Below are 25086 nucleotides of genomic sequence, written 5' to 3' on the forward strand. Positions count from 1 at the left end.
CCTGCACCATGTCACCCAGTGGTGCTGCCAGTGGCTGACCGCATGCATGCTCACGCCCTTGTGGCCTGCCGGGTGTGTTGAAGGCAACTGTCCTACACAGGCATGCGGGGTGCTCCCACTTGAAGACTATTCTCCCCCCTGACTGGGGTGCCGAGACATGGTGCTAACTGACTAAGGCTCGCAACTGCAGTCCTGAACTGTGCTGGGTCAGGTCCTGCTTTTCTGGTGTCCACTGTTTGGAGCAGAGCCTGTGCAGTCCCCCCAGCGGGGCCCAGCCTCTGCCTGTGCACCCTTATTCTTCACACGCTACCTGTGCATATGAGTGAACACTAAGGAAGCATAATCTACTGTCCACATACATGTCCCTACCCACACACATGTGCCTTCCCTGCTCAAACCACACGCATGCAGGGATATTTCTATTTCTGTCTGCTTTATGGTTGTCCATCCAGATCCTGGCTATCTCAGGAAGGGAGATTAGAAACCTATATTTCCCACACCCGGGCGCTTCACCAGCACACTATCATAAATACATGCCCAGCACTTGGAGCCCTGAAATGGAGATGCCCCTGACTCAGCGGGACACCGATTCTCTGCTCACTGGATCACTTCTTGTATACTTCCCCAACAACAAGCCTTGTCACACACATCTACTCTTTTTTGGTGGCACCTCAAGCGTGAAAGAACAAGTGATTTTGGCTTCATCAAGATGGCCTGAGTCTGCTCGTTCCCCCCGTTGATGCTGCGGGGGTGTGTTGGGACTCAGTCGCTCTAAGATGTAATATACTGCAAACTTTTGCCTCATTTTGGACTCAGTGCTTTCAGGCAGGGCCCCCACACTTCAGCCCCCTGGGTCCTCCCACGGCTTGATACTAGCTGCAAAAAGCAGGTGTGAGATTGAGGAGGGATATTGCGGCACTGCCCTACTGCACATATCATACCTCGATGATGCCATTAACTCACCTAGATTCGCATTGCTGACTCCCTAGGAACTCCCCTGTCGAACAGTGTCATCATGGGTAAGGCAGATGGCAAACAGGCAAAACTGCAGTCTGAACCAGGAAATCAACTCTGGTTCCAGAAGAGTGTGCTGATCAGGTCGGAGACAGTCACTCGCCCACCGATGGCCCTATCAATACGGTGGAAATGAAGATGCTCCTCGTTGCCATGCAACATAGCCTCACCTTAGTAGAAACCAAGACTCACATTATGTGCACATGCATGGACTCCATTATGCATAAATTGGCGAAACAAGATAATCGCCTGACAGAAGTAGAACAAAGACTCTCCACAGTGGAAGACCCTGTATCAAATCGTGGTGAATAACTACTAAACATGAAGGAAATACTAAAGCTCATCCCTGCAAAAAATGAAGACTTGGAGGCCAGATACCATCAAAACAATCTGCAGATACTAGGAGTCCCGGAATCCACCAACATAGGTAAAATGGATGATTTTGTTGAACGTCTACTCACCACTTTATTTGGAACCCTTCTCTAAGATGTTCATTTTAGAACGAGCTCACCGTGCCCTTTTGGCACGTTCTCCACTAGGTGCTCAATCAAAACCGATAATTGCTCCCTTACTTAACTATCCTGATGTTTCCCTTTGCCTAGCGAGAGGGAAACGATCATTACAATTTGAGGGGAATGAAGTCTGCATCTATCCTGACTTCATGGTCTCAGTACAGGAAGTGTGGAAGAAAATTGCGCCTATTAAACAGACGTTGAGAATTACAGCCATCCCCTATGCAGTGCCTTATCCAGCCCGACTCCACATCTCTTCCCAGGAAAGGGATCATGTATTTGTGACTCTGCCAAAGGCTGCTGACTTCTAGCCACATCATCCTGCATGTGGCTAACCAAGCAGGCCCCCTCCGAACCTATCAAGTTGGCTATCACTGTTGTCGAAGCCTGGCTGAACTCGGGAGTTGACTGCGACAGTTGCCTTGTTGTTGAGTTCTACCTAGCAGATCTTGCTGAGATGATGAACTGCCCCCGTCACTGCTACTGTTCATCACATTCACTGTTCTCAGCTACCTTAGATTGGGCTTCATCCACACGTCTAGACATCCATCCACTCTGGCTCCTCATCTATAACTTTCTCAAACAATTGTGCTGTGTTGCCTGAGACAGCCCACTTTCCCCTCCCCGGACACCCTCGTACTTGCGAGGATAAACCCTGTCGGGCTCCCTGGAGGTCCCCACAGGATACCCTTATTGCATTCAATAGACCTTTATATTATCTGTCACACTCTTCTCCTTCTTTAGCCTTCCTAGAAGCTGGCATATTCTTCTACTTCACACTCTACTTTACCCTTGTCATCTTACTTTTCCTAACCTCTTATTCTTAATTTTTCTTTCGCCTCTTTTCTTCTTTGTACCAGATGCTCCACATGTTTGAATCCATGCCTTCAAATATTTCTGTGTTTGTTAGGGTGGCTTGTATATCCATGGCTGGATTGAGCCAACAGTGGTGGGGCGGATGTGGCAGGGTCTGTTTCCTGAGTTGTTTTGCGCACATCACATCACATCATTCAATGCCGCACTGTTTTCCATTCATACTACCTGGCCATATCCGACACTACTGCATACTCAATCTCAATCATTTGATTGATGACACCTACCAATTCAACTGCACCAATTAACACTACCCACATAACTTATAACTGACGTGGATGTTAGAGGACTGGGCACCCTATATAGGTGTCTGTACATTCTGTAATATCCAGACAGGTATAACATTCACATTGTCGTTCTCCAAGAGACACACATTATACACTCCACCAATTCTACATTTGCTGCTCTATGGACTTCCCAGAGGCAATTCTTCATGTACTCCCCCTACTCCATAGACATTGCTATCTTCATACGTAAAAGGGTACCTTACGTCCCGCAAGGAGCATTGAATGATACTCAAGGACGATATTCATCAATGTGGGGCAGACTAGCCTCGATCTCTATTACATTAGTCAACTGTTATGGCCCAAATGCAGATGACCCCACTTTTTTGATCAGCTATGGGAACAGATTGCAGATATAGGCTCATTCCACATTATTTAGGGAGGTGTAGCACCAACTTCAGGTTTGGACAGATGGCACACCATTTCCCCTTGCCACAACATCACTGCATGCCACATTTGGGATATTATGGAAGAGCATGGGTTGCTAGATGCAGGGAGAATGTTGCATCCTGCCAATAGAGAGGGCACATTCTACTCAGAAGTGCACAATGGCTGGTCATGACTGGACTACTGGCTTATCTCTAGGGGGCTAGGCACATGGATACACAATGTTGTCCATCTGGCACGTACTTATTTCGATCATTTGCCCGTCCTGATGATGTTGTGGCCCCCAACCCAGTTCCAGCATATGCAGCAAGGAGAGTCTCTCCCACCCTCCTGGACTCCTCGTTTAGAGAAGAGCTTAGGCAGGAAATTGTTGACTTCTTCACTAGAAACACTGACTCAGTTCGGGGCATTGGCACAGTATAGGAGGCTTTCGAGTTATGATTCGGGGTGTCTGTCTGGCTAAAAGCAGTGGAGTTTTGCGCTCTCTGCGTCTTAGACTACCAAGGCTGGAAGCTGACCTAAAAGAACTAGAGGCTCGGTGGGGAAATTCAGTCAGTCCCTCCATATCCAAACAGATCAGTGGCACTGTCTGAATTCCAAGAGACTGCAGAGAGGGAATGTCTATACCGTAACAAATATGCTAAGGCCAGAGGGTATGGTGAGGGCTAGTGCCCGGGTCATGTGCTTGCCACCATGACTAGGAATTCCTACTCTTCTAATGACATCCTTGAGGTGAGAGATGAGATCAGAACCCCGGTCAGAAACACTTCAGAAATCTTGTGGGTTTTTTTTTCTACATTTGACATCCTCCTCTACAAAACTCACATGTGCCAGCCCTCCAATATAGATGCCTATCTAGATGACGTTGCACTTTGTTGGTTGAGTGACATGCACAAACACTTTCTGCCAGATTACATTGAAGGAGATGAGATTAGAGAGGCCATCATGCAACTGCAATCTGGCAGGGCCCCTGGCCCAGACAGTCTAAATGCAGCCTTTTGTAAAGCTTATATAGATAACCTGCTTCCGGTTCTCAAATCTGTTTACCAAGAGGCAAAGCAGACTGGCCTGCTCCCGCCATCCTTGATGGAAGGCATGATTACTGGCCTACTGCAACCAGGGAAGTCACCTGACACTTGCGAATCTAAAATTTGAGGTAAAATACTGGATAATCGCCTCACTCTCCTAATGCCATTCTTAGTCCTGCCGGGCCAATCAGGCTTTATACCAGGACAGTCCACATCACATAACTTACTCACACTATTTGCTCCCTTACAAGATATCAACCCTGATATCGCTAGGTTGGTGGTGTTCCTTGAAGCCAGCAAAGCATTTGATTCACTTGAATGAGATTATTTAATGACTATCCTTCATCAAATGGGGTTCTCCCACTCTTTTCTGACATGGATCGTGCTCCTCCATTCATAATCACTTGTATGAGTTAAAATTAATGGTTCAGTACCTGCCCCAGTCTCTGTCTCCAGGGGTACGCTTTGGGGCTGCCCACTGTCACCACTACTTTTTACTCTGGCAGTGGATCCTCTAGCCGTGAAACTCCGACAATGCCATTGTGAATATGCTATCAGATATCCTTCTAGAAATATACTTGTCTCTCCATGTGCAGATGACATCACTCTGTACCTGAGGGAACCCCAGTTTAGTCTTAACAGAGTGCTCCGCAAGTTTGTCGAATTCGGGAATCCAAATCAATTCGGAAAAATCCAGTCTGTTCTCTCTCACCCCAGTCAAGCAGCAATTCCTTCCAGATTTCCCACTGCAGTGGTGCAACTCTGAACTCTGTTAGCTTAGAGTGACAGTATCAAGGGATAGAGAAGAAATCATTAGGGCAAACTATGGCACTGCACTATCCTTCATAACTGACAGTATTACACGTTGGATCTCATTACCTCTATCCTTAGCAGACCTCATTGCGCTAATGAAAATGATCATTCTACCCAAACCTTTATATCCATTCCTGAATTTTCCCCTATCACTGGGGAGACACCTTTTCAAACTACTTAAGACTCAGTTGATAGTGTGGGCTCGCAAACAGTGGAGTTACTCACCTTACCAATCTCTAAAGGAGGATTAGAGGCCTCAGATACGAAACTATTCTATCACTGTGCCCAAGCACACTATGTCATTCACTGGTACAAACCTACCCCACCTAGCGATAGAGAAAGGTTATATCGACCCCTTCCCCCTGGCATCCTACCTGGGATTGCAAGCCACCTCTACTGGACTGGTGGATTCCACCGTGGCATGCACATTCATGGCATGGAGCAAATTACCCAACAGACTTGGTAAATCATTATTGTACTTTCCCCTTTTCCCACTTCCCTATCATCCACTCCTGCCCATTACACATGAGTCTATATGCAGACAGTTACTTCATAGTCTGGATATTTCCACTTGGAGCGACCTATATCATGACTGTTCCTTCGTAGATGAAGACACTTTTTTGCAAACTGTCGGCAACCCCACTCAAAGTTTTTTTGTACATTCATTTACGACATAACATCATACCTGTCACCCGTGAATTTCCTCAAGAGCACCCACATTAAATACTCTACACACTTTGCTTGGGTCCAAAAGTCCGAGACACCTCGTTTCTATCCTATACCAAACCGCTCAATTGGAGATGCCTTACTCGGGAGGACAGGCACGAGCTAGATGGAAAATAGATATGGGCCATCTATTACGGATGAACAATCTCTCTACTGCTGTAACCAAACAGGGTGTCTTGCCTCGAGCAGCAGAATATGCTTTACACACTGTAAATTCCTACATAAAGTGTATTACATCTCTGTTAGACTGCACTGCTATAGGCTCCACCCAGATGATTGCTGTGCCAGGTGTGGCCAACCTGGAGCTGATTTCCTTCATCTGTCCTGGTCCTGCAGCTCCATACAAGCATATTGGGGGGACTGCACTCACTGACATGGTGGACCAACACCTGACACTTACCTCCCTCCTAGCCCTTCTAGGACACACTGGAGAAGTCAAAGAATGTTACAGAACTTTTGTGGCACTAGGTCTTCCCCTAGCGGAACGCAGAATAGCATGCAGATGGGACAGGGCAGAGCACCTAAATTCAAGGAATGGCTGTCAGATTTCATTTATTGCAAATACCAATTGAACACGTATAGTGAGCTACTTACTCCATGATCCCGACCAAGAGATATATGGGATCCACTACATACCTACCTGTTCCATAGGGAATATAATGCATATGGCGTGCAGACCACAGGCACCTGAGAATAAATATCTCCCTACAGATCTTCATCACTTCTCCATGCGTATTTGTATTTTTGTGATCAGTCACACTTGCAGCTTTTGGCGCCATATAGGTTGTAAGCATCACATACACGGTTCCCACTCTTTATTCCCATAAATCTACTGTGATAACACTCGAAAGAGATGCTATCCCTAGTTTGCCAGGACGCTACTCTGTTGGCTGGCCTTGATTTCCCCCAACCATATACCTAAACCCCTGCAGCAAACTATTAGATGCAGCGTGGGTGATATGTATAAGATGTTCCCTTACTTATGATGTGGCACAATCTTTGGTTGTGACTTTTTCGCTTTTGTCATGTACTATTTATTCTTTGTTACCAGATATCTAAAAACACACAAAAAAATGCACAAAGGCCACTTTTGTCCTTAAAGCAAGCACTTCTGAATACAAGATTTACCAAATACTAAGGCAGGCTACTCTTGATTTAATGTCATGCCCCTTTCATTCCTGGTCTTCTATCTCACTGTTGAAAGTTCCTTTCTATCCCTACTTTCTCCCTTTGTCACCGTTTTCCTATCTTTTTCCCCTTCTTTCTCCATTTTCTGCCTATCTCTGTGTTGCTCTGGGCCACAATTTGATGACGAAAAGCATATACTGTATCCCAAAAATAAGGGCAACTACCAACATTACAGCATGCACGAAAACAATGTCTTTGAAGCATGTATATGTTTTGCTTTAAAATATTAAGTGCATTACCTTATTCACAACATTTACTATGTTTTGAAATGTAGGCAAACAAGACGCCATTGCAATGTGCCTGCACACAGAAAGTAAGAAAGCTGTCAATGAAACTCTATGTGATTTCTCGAAGCGTCCACCAGCAATGACCCAAATCTGCAATGCCAAATCGTGTCCACCAAGGTAGTACATTAATAAACAATTGATACTTTAAGGAAAAGGAAATTTATATCATATATGTTTTAGCTATGAAACATCGCTGTAATGACAATGTAAAGTCGTTCCTAATGCATGGAGTGCTGAGTGGGTGAATTTTGATTTGAAATAAATACTGCACTTATTGCAGACGGCATCAGTTGGCTGACGTTGTGGAAAGCAGCATGAGGCTTGTATTATCAAATAGTTTCCATATTTTTCGCCTTTTTTCGAACTTTCATGATCACTATTGTACTTTAGGGTTATGGCTTCCTGCGCGTTTGATGAATGGAGAAAAACATCCTTTCTGCCAAGTGTGGTCGAACACAGATCATGAGGTTAGGAAGTAGAATTCGCAGAAAGATATGACATATCTCTGACTCGGCGTTCTTTGAGTAGCATAGGACGAGGTTTCTTCCCCCCATTAGCCTCCAGATGTGTTATAAACATTTTGATAATGAAAAACATACATATGCACACGTTGGTGGGGAATAAATGTGCTAAGTTATCCAACCCTATATTTATTGTAACAATGAAAAGGAGCAAGCACTCATTTTATATATTAATTTGGTAAAACTATAATTATTTTTAGGACTCATGATAGCACACCCCATAAAACACGTAAACACTTGTGTAAACTAGTTACATAGGAGAAACCAAGCCATTGTATTCAGCAGTAGCCTTTAATTCGTTTTACCATGGTTTTAAATTGTGTCACCTCACATAACCAAAGTTAGGTGTGAAATGCCATTCACCGTCCTTAGATGGAAACATGGGAAATTCAGCAGGTCTGTAACGCGAGGTAAATCTCATTAAGTTGTTCAAAACTTTGAACAGTAGTTAAGTGATAGACAAGTTCAGGGACCACATTCTGAACAGAGAAGCTTTTGCACAAGTGGCACTTTTTGTCTTTTTGGTATACAGGTGTTGCGGTTTGACTTTACAATGAGGGCATGTGCCCTGCTCTGTAAAAACAAATGCAGGTCTTTTCGTATGATTGGTTGTTAGTAAAATACTTCTGTGATCAGAAAGTGCGATTCATGAACTTTACTTACTGTTGAGTGGAATACGCTATTAGAGGCGTGCAACTCAAGTATGTATTTCATTGCAGTTTTACAGGGACTATTCCTGCAATCATTTATTTATATTTCGTCCCTTTGAATAAATATTCTGTGCTCCACCTAAGACTTTTGCGACTGGTGTGTGATAAACAGTCACACGTTGGAGTGCCTCCAATCAGCCACTAATCACTGCCAGTGTCCTATTCAAAGATCGGTCTTTCTACATTAGTTGTTTGTTGCTCAGCCAACTGGAGTTTGTTGCCTTAAAGTTTTCGCTGCTTCCTCCAGGTCCTTGAGGGATTGAGATTTAAATATCTGTCTATGCGTCATTTGATTTCGTCTTTGATGCAATGTATTCTGCTCATCTGCACATTACCTATCATCTGCTGATAAATCTTCAGCAAATGTTAAGATTCATGTGTGAGCCATTGTCTTATTTATCTGTTCCAAAATCTTGCAGACTGTCACTGTGACTTCCCACTCTGAACCTTATGGTTCTCTAACTGTAAGAAGCCGGATGATGACATTTTGATATCCATATTCGAGCCATTTTGCATCCTGCCCTTGCTCACGTACCATCCATGTTTGCCTGTTCCAAAATCCTCTAAACTATTGTTCTGGCTGACCTCTAGTACCATGTTACCTACAGCATGGGTCTCCCACTATAACACGTTTGAGGCTCAAATTATAGATAAGAAAGTCCTAGAGTGATCTGTTTCTGGGTTCAAATAATCTACCACATGGATGCAAACACAATGGTGTCTGTGAGGATACTGAGCATATCCCGGTAACATGCGGTATATGAACAGCAGTACGGAAAAACATTAGAGTAACGAAATAAAACTGCTGAAGTCCCCAAACCAATTGTTAAAAAAGTGTAACATTTAAGGAATAAAAAGTAACCGAAATGGCAGAAATTTTGAATTTATGGAAAAATCTAAAAGCTTCTATTAAGAACAATGTGAATATTGATGTCAGTGCTACATCAAGGAGCACAGTTGACCGGATCTTAGAAGCTCCAACATTTCGGTTGATTTTGCTGCCAGCCATTCAGATCACTCAGTCCCGTAGGATCCCAACAAGTCCAGAGAGGCCGAGATGGCTGATGGGGAAAAAAGTCTCTCTTGGCTCATCAGAACGCTGTATGTTTTTTTTGTTTGCGGTCTCATGGACTCATGCTTGACTAACAGTCAATGTATCACTAACGTGTGAACCTTAATTTCTCAAAAAACGTGATGCAGATTGTTAGAAATTGGGTCTTTGGTTGGCTGTCAGGTTACCCCCTGTTCAAGCAAGGACCCTCACTCTAGTCAGGGTAAAAGAGAATCACCCTCAGCTAACCCCTGCTTACCCCCTTGGTAGCTTGGCAGAGCAGTAGGCTTAACTTCAGAGCGCTAGGTGTAAAGTATTTGTACCAACACACACAGTAACTTAATGAAAACACTACAAAATGACACAACACCGGTTTCGAAAAATAGGAAATATTTAACTAAACAAAACAAGACCAAAACGACAAACATCCGACATACACAAGTCATGTTATTAATTTTTAGAGATTAAACTCAAAAATAGCGCTTAGAAACATAAATGCTTCGATGAGATGTTAACACGGTGTCGTGACGGAGTCGTTCCCAACAAGCCGACACCAGCGGCGCCGGACACGGAGTCGTGTAGACCCCCAAGTACAGTACCTTTGGTGAAGGGTGAAAACAAGCCGATGCGCGAAGTCGGGGATCGCGGCGTCTGTGCGAAACGTTGAATCCACGCACTTCGAGCGGCGTCGGTCACGACGTGATGCGGCGACTTCCACAGAGTCGCGGACTTCAGCGGGGCTGCAGCGGCATCGGGCCTGCAAAGAGCGTCGCGTTCCAGCGAGGGTCACGGCGTCGGGTGCGGGTGGCGTTACCAGATTCGGCAGTGGCGTCGGTCCGGAGTCGTCCGAAGTCGATTTCCTTGGATTTCCACCAGCTTTCCTTTCAAGGGCCCAGGAACTGGATAGGGCACCACTTGTCAGAGCAGGAGTCTCTCCAGAGACTCCAGGTGCTGGAAGAGAGAAGTCTTTGCTGTCCCTGAGACTTCAAACAACAGGAGGCAAGCTCTAATCAAGCCCTTGGAGATTTCTTCACAAGATGGAAGGCACACAAAGTCCAGTCTTTGCCCTCTTACTCTGGCAGAAGAAGCACTGCAGGAAAGCTCCACAAAGCACAGTCACAGGCAGGGCAGCACTTCTTCCTCAGCTATTCAGCACAAGGGACCAGTTATTCAAAGACGGAAACAAAGTCCATCGATTTCCTTTAATGCATCCTTTAATGTGTTCATTGGACATAATGCCTTTTTGACAAATGCCACAGAAGTCCTTACTGTACACTGTGACGTTGAAGAGGCATTTCAGCCTAAAATATCTTGGACCAGAGATGGTGCAGAAGTACAGCCTTCTGAAAAGTGAGTTGCTTATTGATTTGTCTTTATTAATACAACTTCTTATGCTGTTTACTTGCCTTTCAATTAACTGGAGGATTTCCTAGCACGATGATGGAGATTGATGTTCTTATGCACTTTTTTGTGTTTGTAATGAATTGAATACATTCTAGGCATAGTGTTGATAGTGATGCATTGATTTCCATCAAAATACGTGAATTAATTGAGTGCCATGCGTTTGTGAAACGGATGATCTGCTTCTCAAAATGCATCTTCTGCTTTATGGTGGTTAGGACTGGTGGCTACTTACAGTTTTCATTTAAATGGTTATGGAGGTATTTCGGTAATTATTTAATTTCTAATCAATAAATAAAATAAAGTTTCTGCAGAATAATACATTAGAAGCTGATACAAATTAATCACCCCAAAAGCTTCTCATCTTTCCGTCCTTGCAGTAGCATAATGTTAGAAATGGGGTCTTTGGTTGACAGTCAGGTTACCCCCTGTTCAAGCAAGGACCCTCACTCTAGTCAGGGTAAAAGAGAATCACCCTCAGCTAACCCCTGCTTACCCCCTTGGTAGCTTGGCAGAGCAGTAGGCTTAACTTCAGAGTGCTAGGTGTAAAGTATTTGTACCAACACACACAGTAACTTAATAAAAACACTACAAAATGACACAACACCAGTTTAGAAAAGTAGGAAATATTTATCTAAACACAACAAGACCAAAACGACAAAAATCCGACATACACAAGTCAAGTTATGAATTTTTAAAGATTAAACTCAAAAATAGCGCTCAGAAACAAAAAAATGCTTCGATGAGATGTTAACACGGCGTCGTGACGGAGTCGTTCCCAACAAGCCAACATCAACGGCGCCGGACACGGAGTCGTGTAGACCCCCCAGGTACAGTACTTTTGGTGAAGAGTGAAAACAAGCTGATGCGCAAAGTCGGGGATCGCGGCATCTGTGCGAAACGTTGAATCCGCGCACTTCAAGCAGCGTCGGTCAAGACGTGGTGCAGCGACTTCCACGGAGTCGCGGACTTCAGCGAGGCTGCAGCGGCGTCGGGCCTGCGAAGAGCGTCGCGTTCCAGCGAAGGTCACGGCGTCGGGTGCAGGCGGCGTCACCGGATTCAGCAGCGGCGTCGGTCCAAAGTCGTCCGAAGTCGATTTCCTTGGATTTCCACCAGCTTTCCTTTCAAGGGCCCAGGGACTGGATAGGGCACCACTTGTCAGAGCAGGAGTCTCTCCAGAGACTCCAGGTGCTGGCAGAGAGAAGTCTTTGCTGTCCCTGAGACTTCAAACAACAGAAGGCAAGTTCTAAATCAAGCCCTTGGAGATTTCTTCACAAGATGGAAGGCACACAAAGTCCAGTCTTTGCCCTCTTACTCTGACAGAAGCAGCACTGCAGGAAAGCTCCACAAAGCACAATCACAGGCATGGCAGCACTTCTTCCTCAGCTATTCAGCTCTTCTCCAGGCAGAGGTTCCTCTTGGTTCCAGAAGTGTTTCTAAAAGTCTGTAGATTTGGGTGCCCTTCTTATACCCATTTTAGTCTTTGAAGTCACCTTTCTTCAAAGGGGACTCACACCTACTTGTGAAATCCTGCCTTGCCCAGGCAAGGCCTCAGACACACACAAGGGGGTTGGAGCCGGCATTGTCAGAGGCAGGCACAGTCCTTTCAGATGAGAGTGACCACTCCACCCCTCCCTCCTAGCAGAGATGGCTAATCAGGAAATGCAGGTTACACCCCAGCCCCCTTTGTGTCACTGTCTAGTGCGAGGTAAAAAACAACCCAACTGTCAAACTGACCCAGACAGGGAATCCACAAACAAGGCAGAGTCACAGAATGGTTTAAGCAAGAAAATGCTCACTTTCTAAAAGTGGCATTTTCAAACGCACAATCTTAAAATCAACTTTACTAAAAGATGTATTTTTTAATTGTGAGTTCATGGACCCCAAACTCCACATGTCCATCTACTCTCTAGGGGAATCTACACTTTAATCATATTTAAAGGTAGCCCCCATGTTATCCTATGAGAGAGACAGGCCTTGCAACAGTGAAAAACGAAGTTGGCAGTATTTCACTGTCAGGACATATAAACCACATTACTATGGCCCTCATTCTGACCTTGGCGGGCGGCGGAGGCCGCCCGCCAAAGTCCCGCCGTCAGATTACCGTTCCGCGGTCGAAAGACCGCGGCGGTAATTCTGACTTTCCCGCTGGGCTGGCGGGCGGTCGCCTTCAGACCGCCCGCCAGCCCAGCGGGAAAGAGGCTTCCACGATGAAGCCGGCTCGGAATCGAGCCGGCGGAGTGGAAGCTGTGCGACGGGTGCAGTTGCACCCGTCGCGTATTTCACTGTCTGCGCAGCAGACAGTGAAATACATGTAGGGGCCCTCTTACGGGGGCCCCTGCAATGCCCATGCCAGTGGCATGGGCACTGCAGGGGCCCCCAGGGGCCCCGCGACCCCCCCTACCGCCATCCGGATCCCGGCGGTCCGACCGCCGGGATCTGGATGGCGGTAGGGGGGGTCGGAATCCCCGCGGCGGTGCAGCAAGCTGCGCCGCCGCGGAGGATTCAATGGGGCGGCGGTACACTGGCGGGACCCCGCCAGTGGTGCCGGTCCGACCGCGGCTTTACCGCCGCGGTCGGAATCCCCATTGGAGCACCGCCGGCCTGTCGGCGGTGCTCCCGCGGTCCTCCGCCCTGGCGGTCAAAGACCGCCAGGGTCAGAATGACCACCTATATGTCCTACCTTATCCATACACTGCACCCTTCCCTTGGGGCTACCTAGGGCCTACCTTGGGGGTGCCTTACATGTAAGAAAAGGGAAGGTTTAGGCCTGGCAAGTGGGTACACTTGCCAAGTCAAATTTACAGTGTTACAATACACACACAGACACTGCAGTGGCAGGTCTGAGACATGATTACAGGGTTACTTATGTGGGTGGCACAATCAGTGCTGCAGGCCCACTAGTAACATTTGATTTACAAGCCCTGGCACCTCTAGTGCACCTTACTAGGGACTTACTAGTAAATCAAATATGCCAATCATGGATAAACCAATCAACATTACAATGTACACAGAGAACATATGCACTTTATCACTGGTTAGCAGTGGTAAAGTGCTCAGAGCTAAAAAAACAACAGCAACAGGTCAGACAAAATAGGAGGCAGGAGGCAAAAAGATTGGGGATGACCCTGCATAAGCAAAAAAGTCCAACACAGATTTATTACAAACCACAAAAAGCATGCTTTCCGAGTATAAATCTAATTATCTGCTTAATTTGGTGTAATTCTGTTGAGCGTTTTTTTTCTGTATCACTGTCAAAAATTCAAAAAAATGTTTTTGAAACCCCCTTTTTCTCAGCCCCCACTTGATCAATCACCCCAAATCTTTCCGGGAAGGATCTGATATGGATGAACTTTTTTGGGAAAGTTACATGAAAATTCATCAAATTGTGCCAAAGTTATTAGCAAACAAAAAAATGCTATGTTCTTCCTACGGAAAGTCCAACATAACTATAGCTATACAGTTACAAAAAAAAAAGGTTTCAGCAATCTGTCACTGGCTGTGATGTACATATATGATTTCATATATCGTCCACTCTACCTCAGGGGCCCAATTAGTGAAGCTCTTTTTTTCTCTCTGTCTGCCTATTACTTTCGAAGGGCTAATATATCATTTAAATTATCTCACTTTAATCATTACACTAATCACCTTTAGACCATCCCTTGGTTCATTATACAATAGGAATGATGCTCGGTGCTCTTTCCTGAAGACATCTTTATTATTTTGCTCAATATGTTTAATCACATTTTAAAGTAGATTGAGAACAGCTACACCTCTAAACCCCAAAAAGTAATGTTAATTCCAAAAATGTTGATGCATATTGAAAACAATATCCCTGATCAAACCTTGGGTACATATTTGAAACATCCTTTTACTTGTGGTAGATGCCTCTTGTTTGGGTCAATGTGATTCGGCCTCTGAAGTAACATATATGGGCCTCCTCAGGACAAATACATAAGGATCTGTTCATATCCATTAATACTACTGGCAGCATACATGTGCCCTCCTCTATTTTTGTTGATTATGTTATAGAGACAAAGAAGGTGAAATAATCTAGCATATTATTCCTGGTAGGGATGTCCCATCTCAATGAACAGTGAATATATGCCTCTACCGAGCTCCTATTTTGGAGTACTTCATTCAACTTTGGTGGTGTCTAACATCTATGGTGAAATCAGATTGACTGTCGAACAGATACCCAAGATCATTAAAAATCAGTTGTGTCTCTACTTGGAATCTGGAAGAAGAATATAATATCCCATTGATTGCTGTACTATGTAAATGAGGGTATCATTACAAAGTAGTTTGAAGAGGAATTCCGGAGAAACTTAATAGATTTTTTTCATGGGTAGCCATTGTGGAGCTGTGACTCAGTAACAAAACAATGTACCTTGTGGCTTCTTGTTACCTCAAAGGTTGAAATATCAAGTCTGTGTTAAACAACTGACAATGTTAAAGGTTTAGAGTGCAATATACCATAAGACCATAGCAGTTTTCTTGCCTCTTCCGGCAGGTTCCCTCTGCTGTTCCACAGTGAATTATATTCAGTATTTAAATCTTCCATACTATTATCTGATTCTGTTACTGCAATGTCTAGTAGCCATTCTATCCCTCTGACCCATTCACAAGATTGTGCTGTTTTTGGTAAACATTTGGTGATCAAGGGGAGAATCCACAGTGCAGACATGCATAGTGTGTTCCTAATATTGTGCTTTGCCATTCATTCCATTGTGAGTGTCTCTTCTCCCACCTCAAGCAACACGCATCTTGCAGCAGATGCAGGTCTAACATTCTTAGTTTGCCAAGGGCGCAGCACCCCGTTGTGGCTGCTGAGAGCAGGTCCCTCCTGAGGGGGAGCAGATTCTAAGGATGTCCATCAAAAACCTCTTCTCAAAAGTCATATTCAGCCATGGTTCCTGTCAGTCTTTTGTTAAACATAGGGAAGGAGTTTTGTTATGTTGATGACCCAATTTATGGTAAACATTTCTATCAATTCCAAAGTCTGAGAAAAGATGTGTTCTTAATTTCTTCTAAGTATGAATCACCTGGATCTCACAGAAGTAGTACCAGATCATACTCTCATAAGAACCCTGCAAGGCATTATATGTTCCCAAAATGAATTCAATTTAATTTGTCCTTTAGAAGGCAATGTTTGGCATAGTTAGTTCCCCTGGAGTAAAGTGCTTTATGACTGCTTTGCGATTCCAGATCTTGCTAAGTGGATCATCATAAGGTAGCTAGCTGGTAGCCCAGATAGTGCAGTTTTAGGTCCACAAGAGACCCGTAGAGGTGAGAATGAAAATATATGATAGCAGAGCACTCAATATATATATATATATATATATACATATATATGTCTATTTACATCCTAGTTCAAGTACTTTTTTGTATGTCCCTTAGTACATCATAGTATCTGTTACATTTGAATTGTTAAAATATTCTACAAGTGCTACAACACAAATCCACTTCAGACATTCAGGTACGTGTTTTTTTTCTTTTACTAGAGCCCCACAGCACAGAAAAAAGTATTTGCATATCATGTCCTCATCCAAAACTCTGTAAATATAAGCACGCATCAATTATAGACACCATTGTTTGATGAGAATTCACAAATATATTACTTCCTAAATACAGACACAGTTATTTTTGATGAGAGTTTGCAGATATGTTGCTGTTCATCATGAGTGATTTCAACCGACATATGTTTCGTCCTTTGCAGGACTTCCTCAAGGCTGATTGAAATAACATAACAAAATAAAACAATATTAAAATATGAACTTTATTTATAAATATCGAAAGAAGCAAAAACTCTTCCTGTCTTTAGGTTAAAAAGACCTAAAAATGTATCTTTGCATGTCTTCGTCACCAAAATTAAGATATGATCCGACGTTCTTAAAGAACATGCATTGCTCTGGTCTTGAAATATGTCCCTAGTGAGTGAAGTATCGAAAAGAGTCTAATTCCTTCACCAGCTTGAAATTGGGGAAAGAAAGAATAAGAGAAAGTCCACTTCAAATCGTACAAGTATCAGGTGTGGGAAAAGAGAAAAAGTGCAATTACAACCTGAACATAGTAATAAAAGTGTCATAAAATCCAAGTCTATAAAAGTACCCAGAAAGGCATGCAGACATGTAGTTCTGAGCATGCCCCATAAGTAGGATGGCACAGAAAGAAGTATTGTGCATCACAGGCACTAAATTACCTATATTACAGTTGAAATGTCTCCAGTAGTGAACAATAAATAATAAAAAAAGACAAGAAGAATTTATTTGACATCATATATTCTTCTCTGAAACCTCCACATATACGTCCCCACATTTTCAAAGTAACAGATAAACCACATATCTGGGATTATAATTAATGAAGGTTTCAATTGTTTATGTGTTACTGCCATTGAAGCTAACGTTGTGTAATTAGATGTAATTACACACATGAGCATAATACCGTCCAATGTGTGAGATGTATTTTTCAGATAGCATCACTATTTTGGCTATATGATGTACAGAACAAACTCAAATGTTGCACCAGTTTCGTTTTTGATTTTCTTTGCTTAGTTAACAAAGAAGTTCTAGATACTTTCTCAATTCTTTTTCTGGCAGCCACCAAGGTCTTTTTCAAATAACCTCTCTGTAGGAATCTTTTCTCTAGATAATCCAACTGAATTTCACATATTCCTGTTTCACTATAATTCTGTTTAATTCTAGATATCTCCCCAAAAGGTATGGTTGATAGTTCTTTTCAACCCAAAAATGGGAAGATGCTTTGCTGAATTTGGTATTTATAAATATAAATGGTTATAATATTAGAGTTTTGGATGAGGACATGATATGTAAAAAACTTTTTTCTATGCTATTGGGCTTTGGTAAAAGAAAAATACCACATACCGGGATGTCTGAAGTGGATCTGTGTAGTAGCACTTCTAGAATGTTCTAACAATTGAAAAATAGCAGATGCTATGGTGTAGTAATGGACATAAAAAAGTACTTGAACTAGGATGTAATAGAGGTATATATATACTGAGTGCTCCGCTATCATATATTCTCTGGCCATGGGTTTCTATGGTTTTCAGTTTCACACATCTTGGCAACATGTGTTTCAGAGTGGTAGAGCACCATTGTTGACACTACAGCACAATGCTCAAGCTGTGAAGGATGTGCATCTGAGTTATCACTGTTGCCTCAGTTTAGTTGCAAGGGGTGAGACTGACCTAAGGTATCAAGTACTCAATTAAAAGATGGTCTGTCATAAGCTAAGGTCTTTTAAACAGTCAGAAGAAAGTGTGTCTCCTCGCGGTTACCACAGTCCAACCCTGCACAGAATAATATTTGTAAAAAGGTGACAGATGTCTCTTTTAGAGGGTCACAACTAAGTGGGAAAATTCACAAAGGGTAAAATTTAAAAAATGCCAATCTTGTGATTCTTGATTGAATAAATAGATAGTGTTGATGATAGCAGCAATTCAATAAGCTATTGAACACCAAAATGAGAAAAAGAAAAGCAGGAAGAACAGATCCACATAGGTGGCAGTACACCAATGCAGACCGTGCCAAAACAGACATATACAAATGCAGTACCTAGGCACCTCACAAATGAACACCAAAAATGCATGTATGCAGTATAATCTCCCTAAATTCTTTAGCCACATATCATACTACTCGATCCAATTATGGTTTCTTTCTTATGTTCAAAAACACTGTCCCAATGGAGGGTTTCTTATATCTACTGAACATGTAATTGCACTCAGTTAATGTTAGGATTTCCAAAACATGGCCAATAATTCTAAGTCCATCCATGAATGTCTTGCATAACATCATGGTGCTCAAAAAATACTGTTTCTAGCACCTACTAATGCAGAAGCTGATATATATTATTATATGACAACAGAGCACTCAACTTAGAGGGTTTCCGGAAATGGAAAACATTGCAACATTTGCTCTTAGTCTTTGTTATATAATATCATAGCACTCAAGCTATACAAGGATTTTCAAATCCAATAATGCAGTTTTCGCCAAAGAGTATATATCCCTCACAATAAAGTGACCTATACTGACCAGGGTATCTCATCACAACTTATGTCCCTCTTAAAGTACTTGCGAACACCTTTATTCATGACATTTGTAAGTTGTCTTGTCTCACCTTACATATTTGCAGAGTGTTGGATGGCCCAATTACTTTCTAACCTAAATAGAGCACCACCTAAAATGTAACTTAGTTTCTGAGCCAGACTTAATTTTTAATAAACGGCTTTCACACATTACCGCTAGTATTCTTGGAAAGCTGAGGACTCAAACTCTAGGTACAAATTCTCTATAGAAGACCTCACTCAGTGTGACGTGCCAAAGAATAACTAGCTCTCTATTAAAGGGACTACATTTTCAGACTTCATGAACCTGAATAAATCTATAGGTGGTGATGGGTAATGGATGGTGTATCCTGCTCATAGGAATACTGTTTTGACAAGAGACACAAATCTTCTGTGCTGGCAGAGTACAGGGTGTGGAGGGCAGACTGGGATATCGGAGCAAATATTATTGCATCATCTGTGTCCACTTGTCCACTGGCTCCAAATGTCAATTTGCTATTATGGACATCCTAGACACAGGATAACAACAGCTAAGAATAGGATCAGATTTTTGTTGTGATATTAAGGACAGTTACTGTACAAAGATGGTGAACAGGAGGTTTATTGACACCTTTCAGCATATGGGAGGTTCCTGAAAGTCTTATGCCTTGGTGGTTGGACTGTGAACTCCCACTTCCTGAGTGGGCCCACCTTGCCTGCCTCTGGAATATTTCTTTCTACCAAGTGATCCACTGGACTGAAGAGCACAAGTTAGGTGAAAGTTATGAAATAAGGCAATTCTGTCCATCCTCCTGTCTATTTGTGTAGAGATCAAATACTTTTGCAAAACTGCCTTATCGCGGCATAACCACGTGGCATAGGTGTTCTGCCTACCTCTGCATACAGTGGATATTTTGTGCTGCTACCCTGTATATTTTGAGGTGCCTGTTCATGGCCTATAAAGGTATTCTCAGTCTATTGTTCATCTCATCAATATGTATTACATTTGCCAGCTCTGTTAAAAATATTTTTTTATAAAAAAGGACAAAATGACCAATCTGCACTCCTTGATCAAGGAGTATGGTAATTAATATTTGCTTCATTATTGTTTCATCTCCCCACCTTTTTAACCTTATCATATTTTTAGTTAATTGATTTTTACTGTTAACCTATTTATATAAATACCTTGTACAATGTAGTGGCTGGCAATGTGGTGAAGGTAGGATTATGGAGCCTAGCACGCCTGCTTAGATGAAAGTCCTCATCTTTGTGAACAACACCTTACCATGGAATGACACTTGGTGACCTGCTGAACAAAGCCCTCCTCCGCCCTGACAGACCACGCCCCTAAACTCAGCATGATCTTGGAGAGCAATGCATTTATGCAGAAACAGATAAACAGCCTTGTCCACCTGCTTCCACACTCTAAACATTCTGTGTACGATCTACAGGTGGCCCCAAACCAACACCAGAAGGACTGTCACTGTAGCCCTCATCACCATTTGGCTAGACTACAGTTTCACTACACACCTCTTGAACAGACTACAGACAATATAAAGCTCAGTGTTAAGGCTAATCCTTGACCTCCCCAGAGGTACTCACATCACCCTGCACCTCAGGAAGCTACACTGGCTCCTGATCCAGAAAAGATGCCAGTTCAAGCTGCTGACTGACGCATACAAAGCTCTGCACAACGTAGGACCAGCATACATGAACAAACAAATTACCTTCCAACAGCCATCTAGACACCTTCAATACACTTCCCTCTTCCTTTCTAACACCCACTGGATCGGCCTGTGAGTGCTCTCACCTGGCAGTCAAAGCCTGGAACAACTTTCCCTAGCACCTCAGGAATATCACATGGCTCTAGGAATTCAGAAAAGGACTCAAGACATGGCTGTTCGAATTAACAGAGCACTGGGATGCAGCTAGCAACTCCAGCGCCTTGAGGCCCTCACAGGTGATTTGCTATTCATTATCAATCATGATTGATTAATATGTATATGTTTAATGCTAGAAATGCAGAGGTAATTGACCATAAAACATCAGCTTCCATACACCCCAGACTTCTGTTTCTCAGTTGAATAACATCATGTGCGTGTAGGAGGAATATGTATGACATCTTGTTGATGCATGTATTGTTTCTTTATGAATGAGGCCCTACTTGGTCATTATGTTACAGGTATCTGGCGTTATTACGAGGATTATTACTGATGCAAACCTGTCTTTCACAGTAATGTCAGTACACCAGACCTATAATGATGGTTCCATGTGAAGAACTAATGGAATTGTTATTTCCAGTAAACATGAAAGCAAGGCCACCATTCCCAAAGTCGCTTTCCCTTGTAAAAGCATGTTTACTGCTGAAAATGGCGAGATCTACCCCTTGTAGACAGTCATAAAAGGGTTATCACAAGGGGAATTGGAGAGCAGGAGTCTCATGCTGGAGGCAGCAAGGAGGTAATTGGCAAGAAATTAATGGGAAGAGGTATATCATGCTGAAGGATGTGATTGTCGCTGCACAGGGATGCATAGAAGTGTGTATGTACAGTGACGTTCGCCTACCACATACATTATACTATTTCCTACACTGTATCTTTCGTCTTTCCTTAAGAGGGACCTTAAATGGAAAGAGAGGTGAGATACAAACATGGATGGAAGGAAGATATGTGGTGGACAGGAGTATCTGACCAAAGAGATAAGTGCTGGGAATAGGAGGGATAAGAGTGAGAGGCACGAAAGAACAAGTACAGAGAGAACGCAGAGCACAATAGAAGATTGGTGAAGAACTTTTCCTTTGGCACTGGTCAATGGCACTAGTGGCTTGCATGGGGACATAGGGTTAGCTCAGGTCGCTATGTTCCGGATTGTGACAAGCCCCTTATCTACGAGCTGCCAATGGTACCTGTGCTGTACCATTGAATCATTGAAGGATCCCTCAGAGCATGTGGTTCTGAGGATGAGCAGGGTGAGGAGTAGGACAGAGATAAGTAAGCATCACTCAGAAAGGATGACACAACGAGGTTAACCCTAGTATTACTTACCCTCATCAACCAAGCCCCAACTCTGCAGCAGCAGCAAGTGGTTAAGCCCCTGTTGAACCTGGCCCTATTTGCAGGGTCATCCCCAAACATTTGGCCTCCTTCCTTCTGTTTTTCCTGACCTGTTTTTGTTGACTTTTGAACTCTGAGCACTTTACCACTGCTAACCAGTGCTAAAATGCATATTTACCTGTGTAAATTGTACTGTTAATTGGTTTATCCATGATTGGCATACTGATTTACTAGTAAGTCCCTAGTAAAGTGCACTAGTGGCGCCCAGGGCCTGTAAATCAAATGTTACTAGTGGGCCTGCAGCACTGATTGTGGCACCCACATAAGTAGCCCTGTAATCATGTCTCAGACCTGCTACTGCAGTGTCTGTGTGTGAAGTTTTAAACTGTGCATTCGACTTGGCAAGTGTTCCCACTTGCCAGGCCTAACCCTTCCCTTTTCCTACATATAAGACACCCCTAACGTAGGCCCTAGGTATCCCCATGGGCAGGCTTCAGTGTATGGTTAAGGTAGGACATATACTAATGTGTTTTATATGTCCTGACAGTGAAATATTGCCAAATTCGGTTTTCACTGTTGCAAGGCCTATCCCTCTCATAGGTTAACCTGGGGGCTGCCTTTAAACATGAGTAGAGTAGCTTCCCTTTGGGAACAGATAGACATGTGCAGTTTGGAACCTCTGAACAATTTAAAAATACATCTTTTAGTAAAGTTGTGTTTAAGATTGTGTGTTTGCAAATGCCACTTTTCGAAAGTGGGCATTTTCTTGCTTGAACCATTTTTGTGACTCTGCCTGTTTGTGGATTCCATGTCTTGGTTAGTTTGACAGTTGGGCTGTTTGCACCTCTCTCCAGACAGTGACACAAAGGGGGCTGGGGTGTAGCCTGCATATTCCAATGAGCCATCTGTGCTAGGAGGGAGAGGAGGAGTGGTCACTCGCACCTGAATGGGCTGTGCCTGCCCTCACACAATGCAGACTCTAACCCCCTGGTGTGTGTCTGAGGCCTTTCCAGGGCAAGGCAGGAATTCACAATCAAGTGAGACTTTCCTTTGAAGTAAGCCTATTTCAAAGGCCAAAATGGATATAAGAAGAGCACCCAAACCCACAGACTTTAGACATTTCTTGGGGTAGAGACTCTACCTCACAGACACTTCTGGACAAGAAACCTGCTGGTGAAGAATCCCTGAACCAGACCTGCCAAGAAGAACTGGCTGGCTGCCCGAAGGACTCACTGGGACTGCTTTTCTGACAAGGACTGCTGCCTTGCTGTTGCCCTGCTGCCTTGCTGCTCTCTGGCTGTGCTGAGACAGGGATGTGGAATTCCTATCGCCCGGGACATCTTGTTTGGGGTCAAGGGCAACAAGTTTTTATGTTTACTTTGTCCTTGGGACAAGTAGGCCCAACCCTCTGCAGCACAAACCCTTTGGCTGCCTGTTTACAGAGAGTGGAACTCTCTACAGTTGAGGTAATGTGTTTCCAAAAGATAATGCTGTTCGAACTTGTATTTATGGCTCATTATTTGAAAGCCTTGATTATTAGGGTGAGTGTTGTAAATAAATGTTTTAAGGTCACACTTCACTACTGACGTTGGTTCCAGTACAAAAAAAAAACAGCTGTGTATACACATGTTTGAAAACTTTAGGCTAGGAGGCTAAGTATAATGCTCCCAGAATGCTCTCTGATTAGATGCAAATGAAGTGTCATTTAGTAAAATGTGTTGATGCATGCTAGTATTTCCCAAAAATATTTCTAATGGAAAATCAGTGTAACCATTTTCAACACGAATATGGGAAGCATGAAAATAAACAAACACTGACAAAGCCAACTGATCTGACATATTTTTATAAGTCTTTTAGTTTCATCAATGCGTGTCTTGTTTTGACATGGCTTTTGTAACACTTTATTGTTGTGGGAGCTACCAGGCCCTCAACATTGTAACAAACATTGCCAAAAAAAAAACAACATTTTTTGAACTCTAAAAGCACACGTTGCCACCAGTGGCATAACAAAGGCCCCGCAGCCGCCCTCCAGGGGGCCCCTTTAGCACAGCACCTGCCCTGAGTGAGTCTGGAGAGGGGGCTCCTCCATGTTCTTTGCAAAGGGGCACCCTCCAGTTTCGTTACGTCACTGATTGCCACTGTAGTTCCTGACACTGAACAAAACTACTTTGTGTGCCAATATGCTCCTTGTGGAAGAGCAGAATGCAATCACTCACAGTAAAGCCAGCCAAAAGAGAGAGAAATAGAAGTTTTTATTAAACAAAATGTCTTTGTTAACACCCGACCTAATTAGGGACCAAGACCCACATGTAGGTAGCTTTTTGCATGTCACAAACAGCGACTTTCGCTGTTTGCGACGTGCAAAAAGCACATTGCGATGCACAAACCCAGTTTTGCGATTCAGTAACCTGGTTACCGAATCGCATAACGGGTTTGCGAGTCGCAATTAGGAAGGGGTGTTCCCTTCCTAATTGAGACTCGCAGTGCAATGTAGGATTGTTTTGTGACCGCGAACGCGGGCGCAAACCAATCGCAGTTTGCACCCATTTCAAATGGGTGCTAACACTTTCGCAAAAGGGAAGGGGTCCCCAGGGGACCCCTTCCCCATTGTGAATGTCACTGTAAACATTTTTTCAGAGCAGGCAGTGGTCCTGCGGACCACTGCCTGCTCTGAAAAAATGAAACAAAAACGTTTCATTTTTCGTTTTTGTAATGCATCTCGTTTTCCTTTAAGGAAGCAGTCACAGACATGGTGGTCTGCTGTCTCCAGCAGGCCACCATCCCAGTGAGGGCCGCTATTCGCAAGGGGGTCGCAAATTGCGACCCACCTCATGATTATTCACTAGGTGGGCATTTGCGAAGCCCTTGCGAATCACAGATGGTGTCAGGGACACCATCCTACATTCGGATTTGCGACTCGCAATTTGCGGGTCGCAAATCTGAACCTACCTACATGTGGCCCCAAATTCTTAAAGAAAGTCACAAAAGTGCACCCATGGTATATGTTGTACCCCTATAAAATATTTGTGAACTGTATTTTAGCATGGGTAAATACGCATGTGTAGATTTGCTCATGTGAAAATCTATTGAGCATCTGCAAGTTCATTTTCCCTCCGGCCACTTTCTTCCCAACCCTGGAAGAAGTTCTAATTCTGCCATTGTCAGGAGTAAATGTC

General features: G+C 43.5%; 1 protein-coding gene across 2 annotated transcripts in view; it reads left to right on the forward strand.

The window, feature by feature from the left end:
* Positions 1-25086, forward strand: part of ADAMTSL3 (ADAMTS like 3) — a 2197206-nt gene that overhangs the window by 1697004 nt on the left and 475116 nt on the right. For both annotated transcript variants that reach the window (XM_069222572.1, XM_069222573.1), the window contains exon 17: positions 7100-7229. In XM_069222572.1, the coding sequence (XP_069078673.1) occupies positions 7100-7229 (130 nt within the window). The remainder of the gene's footprint in view (positions 1-7099; positions 7230-25086) is intronic.

This window comes from Pleurodeles waltl, chromosome 3_1, assembly GCF_031143425.1.
Source record: "Pleurodeles waltl isolate 20211129_DDA chromosome 3_1, aPleWal1.hap1.20221129, whole genome shotgun sequence".
Lineage (NCBI taxonomy): Eukaryota > Metazoa > Chordata > Amphibia > Caudata > Salamandridae > Pleurodeles > Pleurodeles waltl.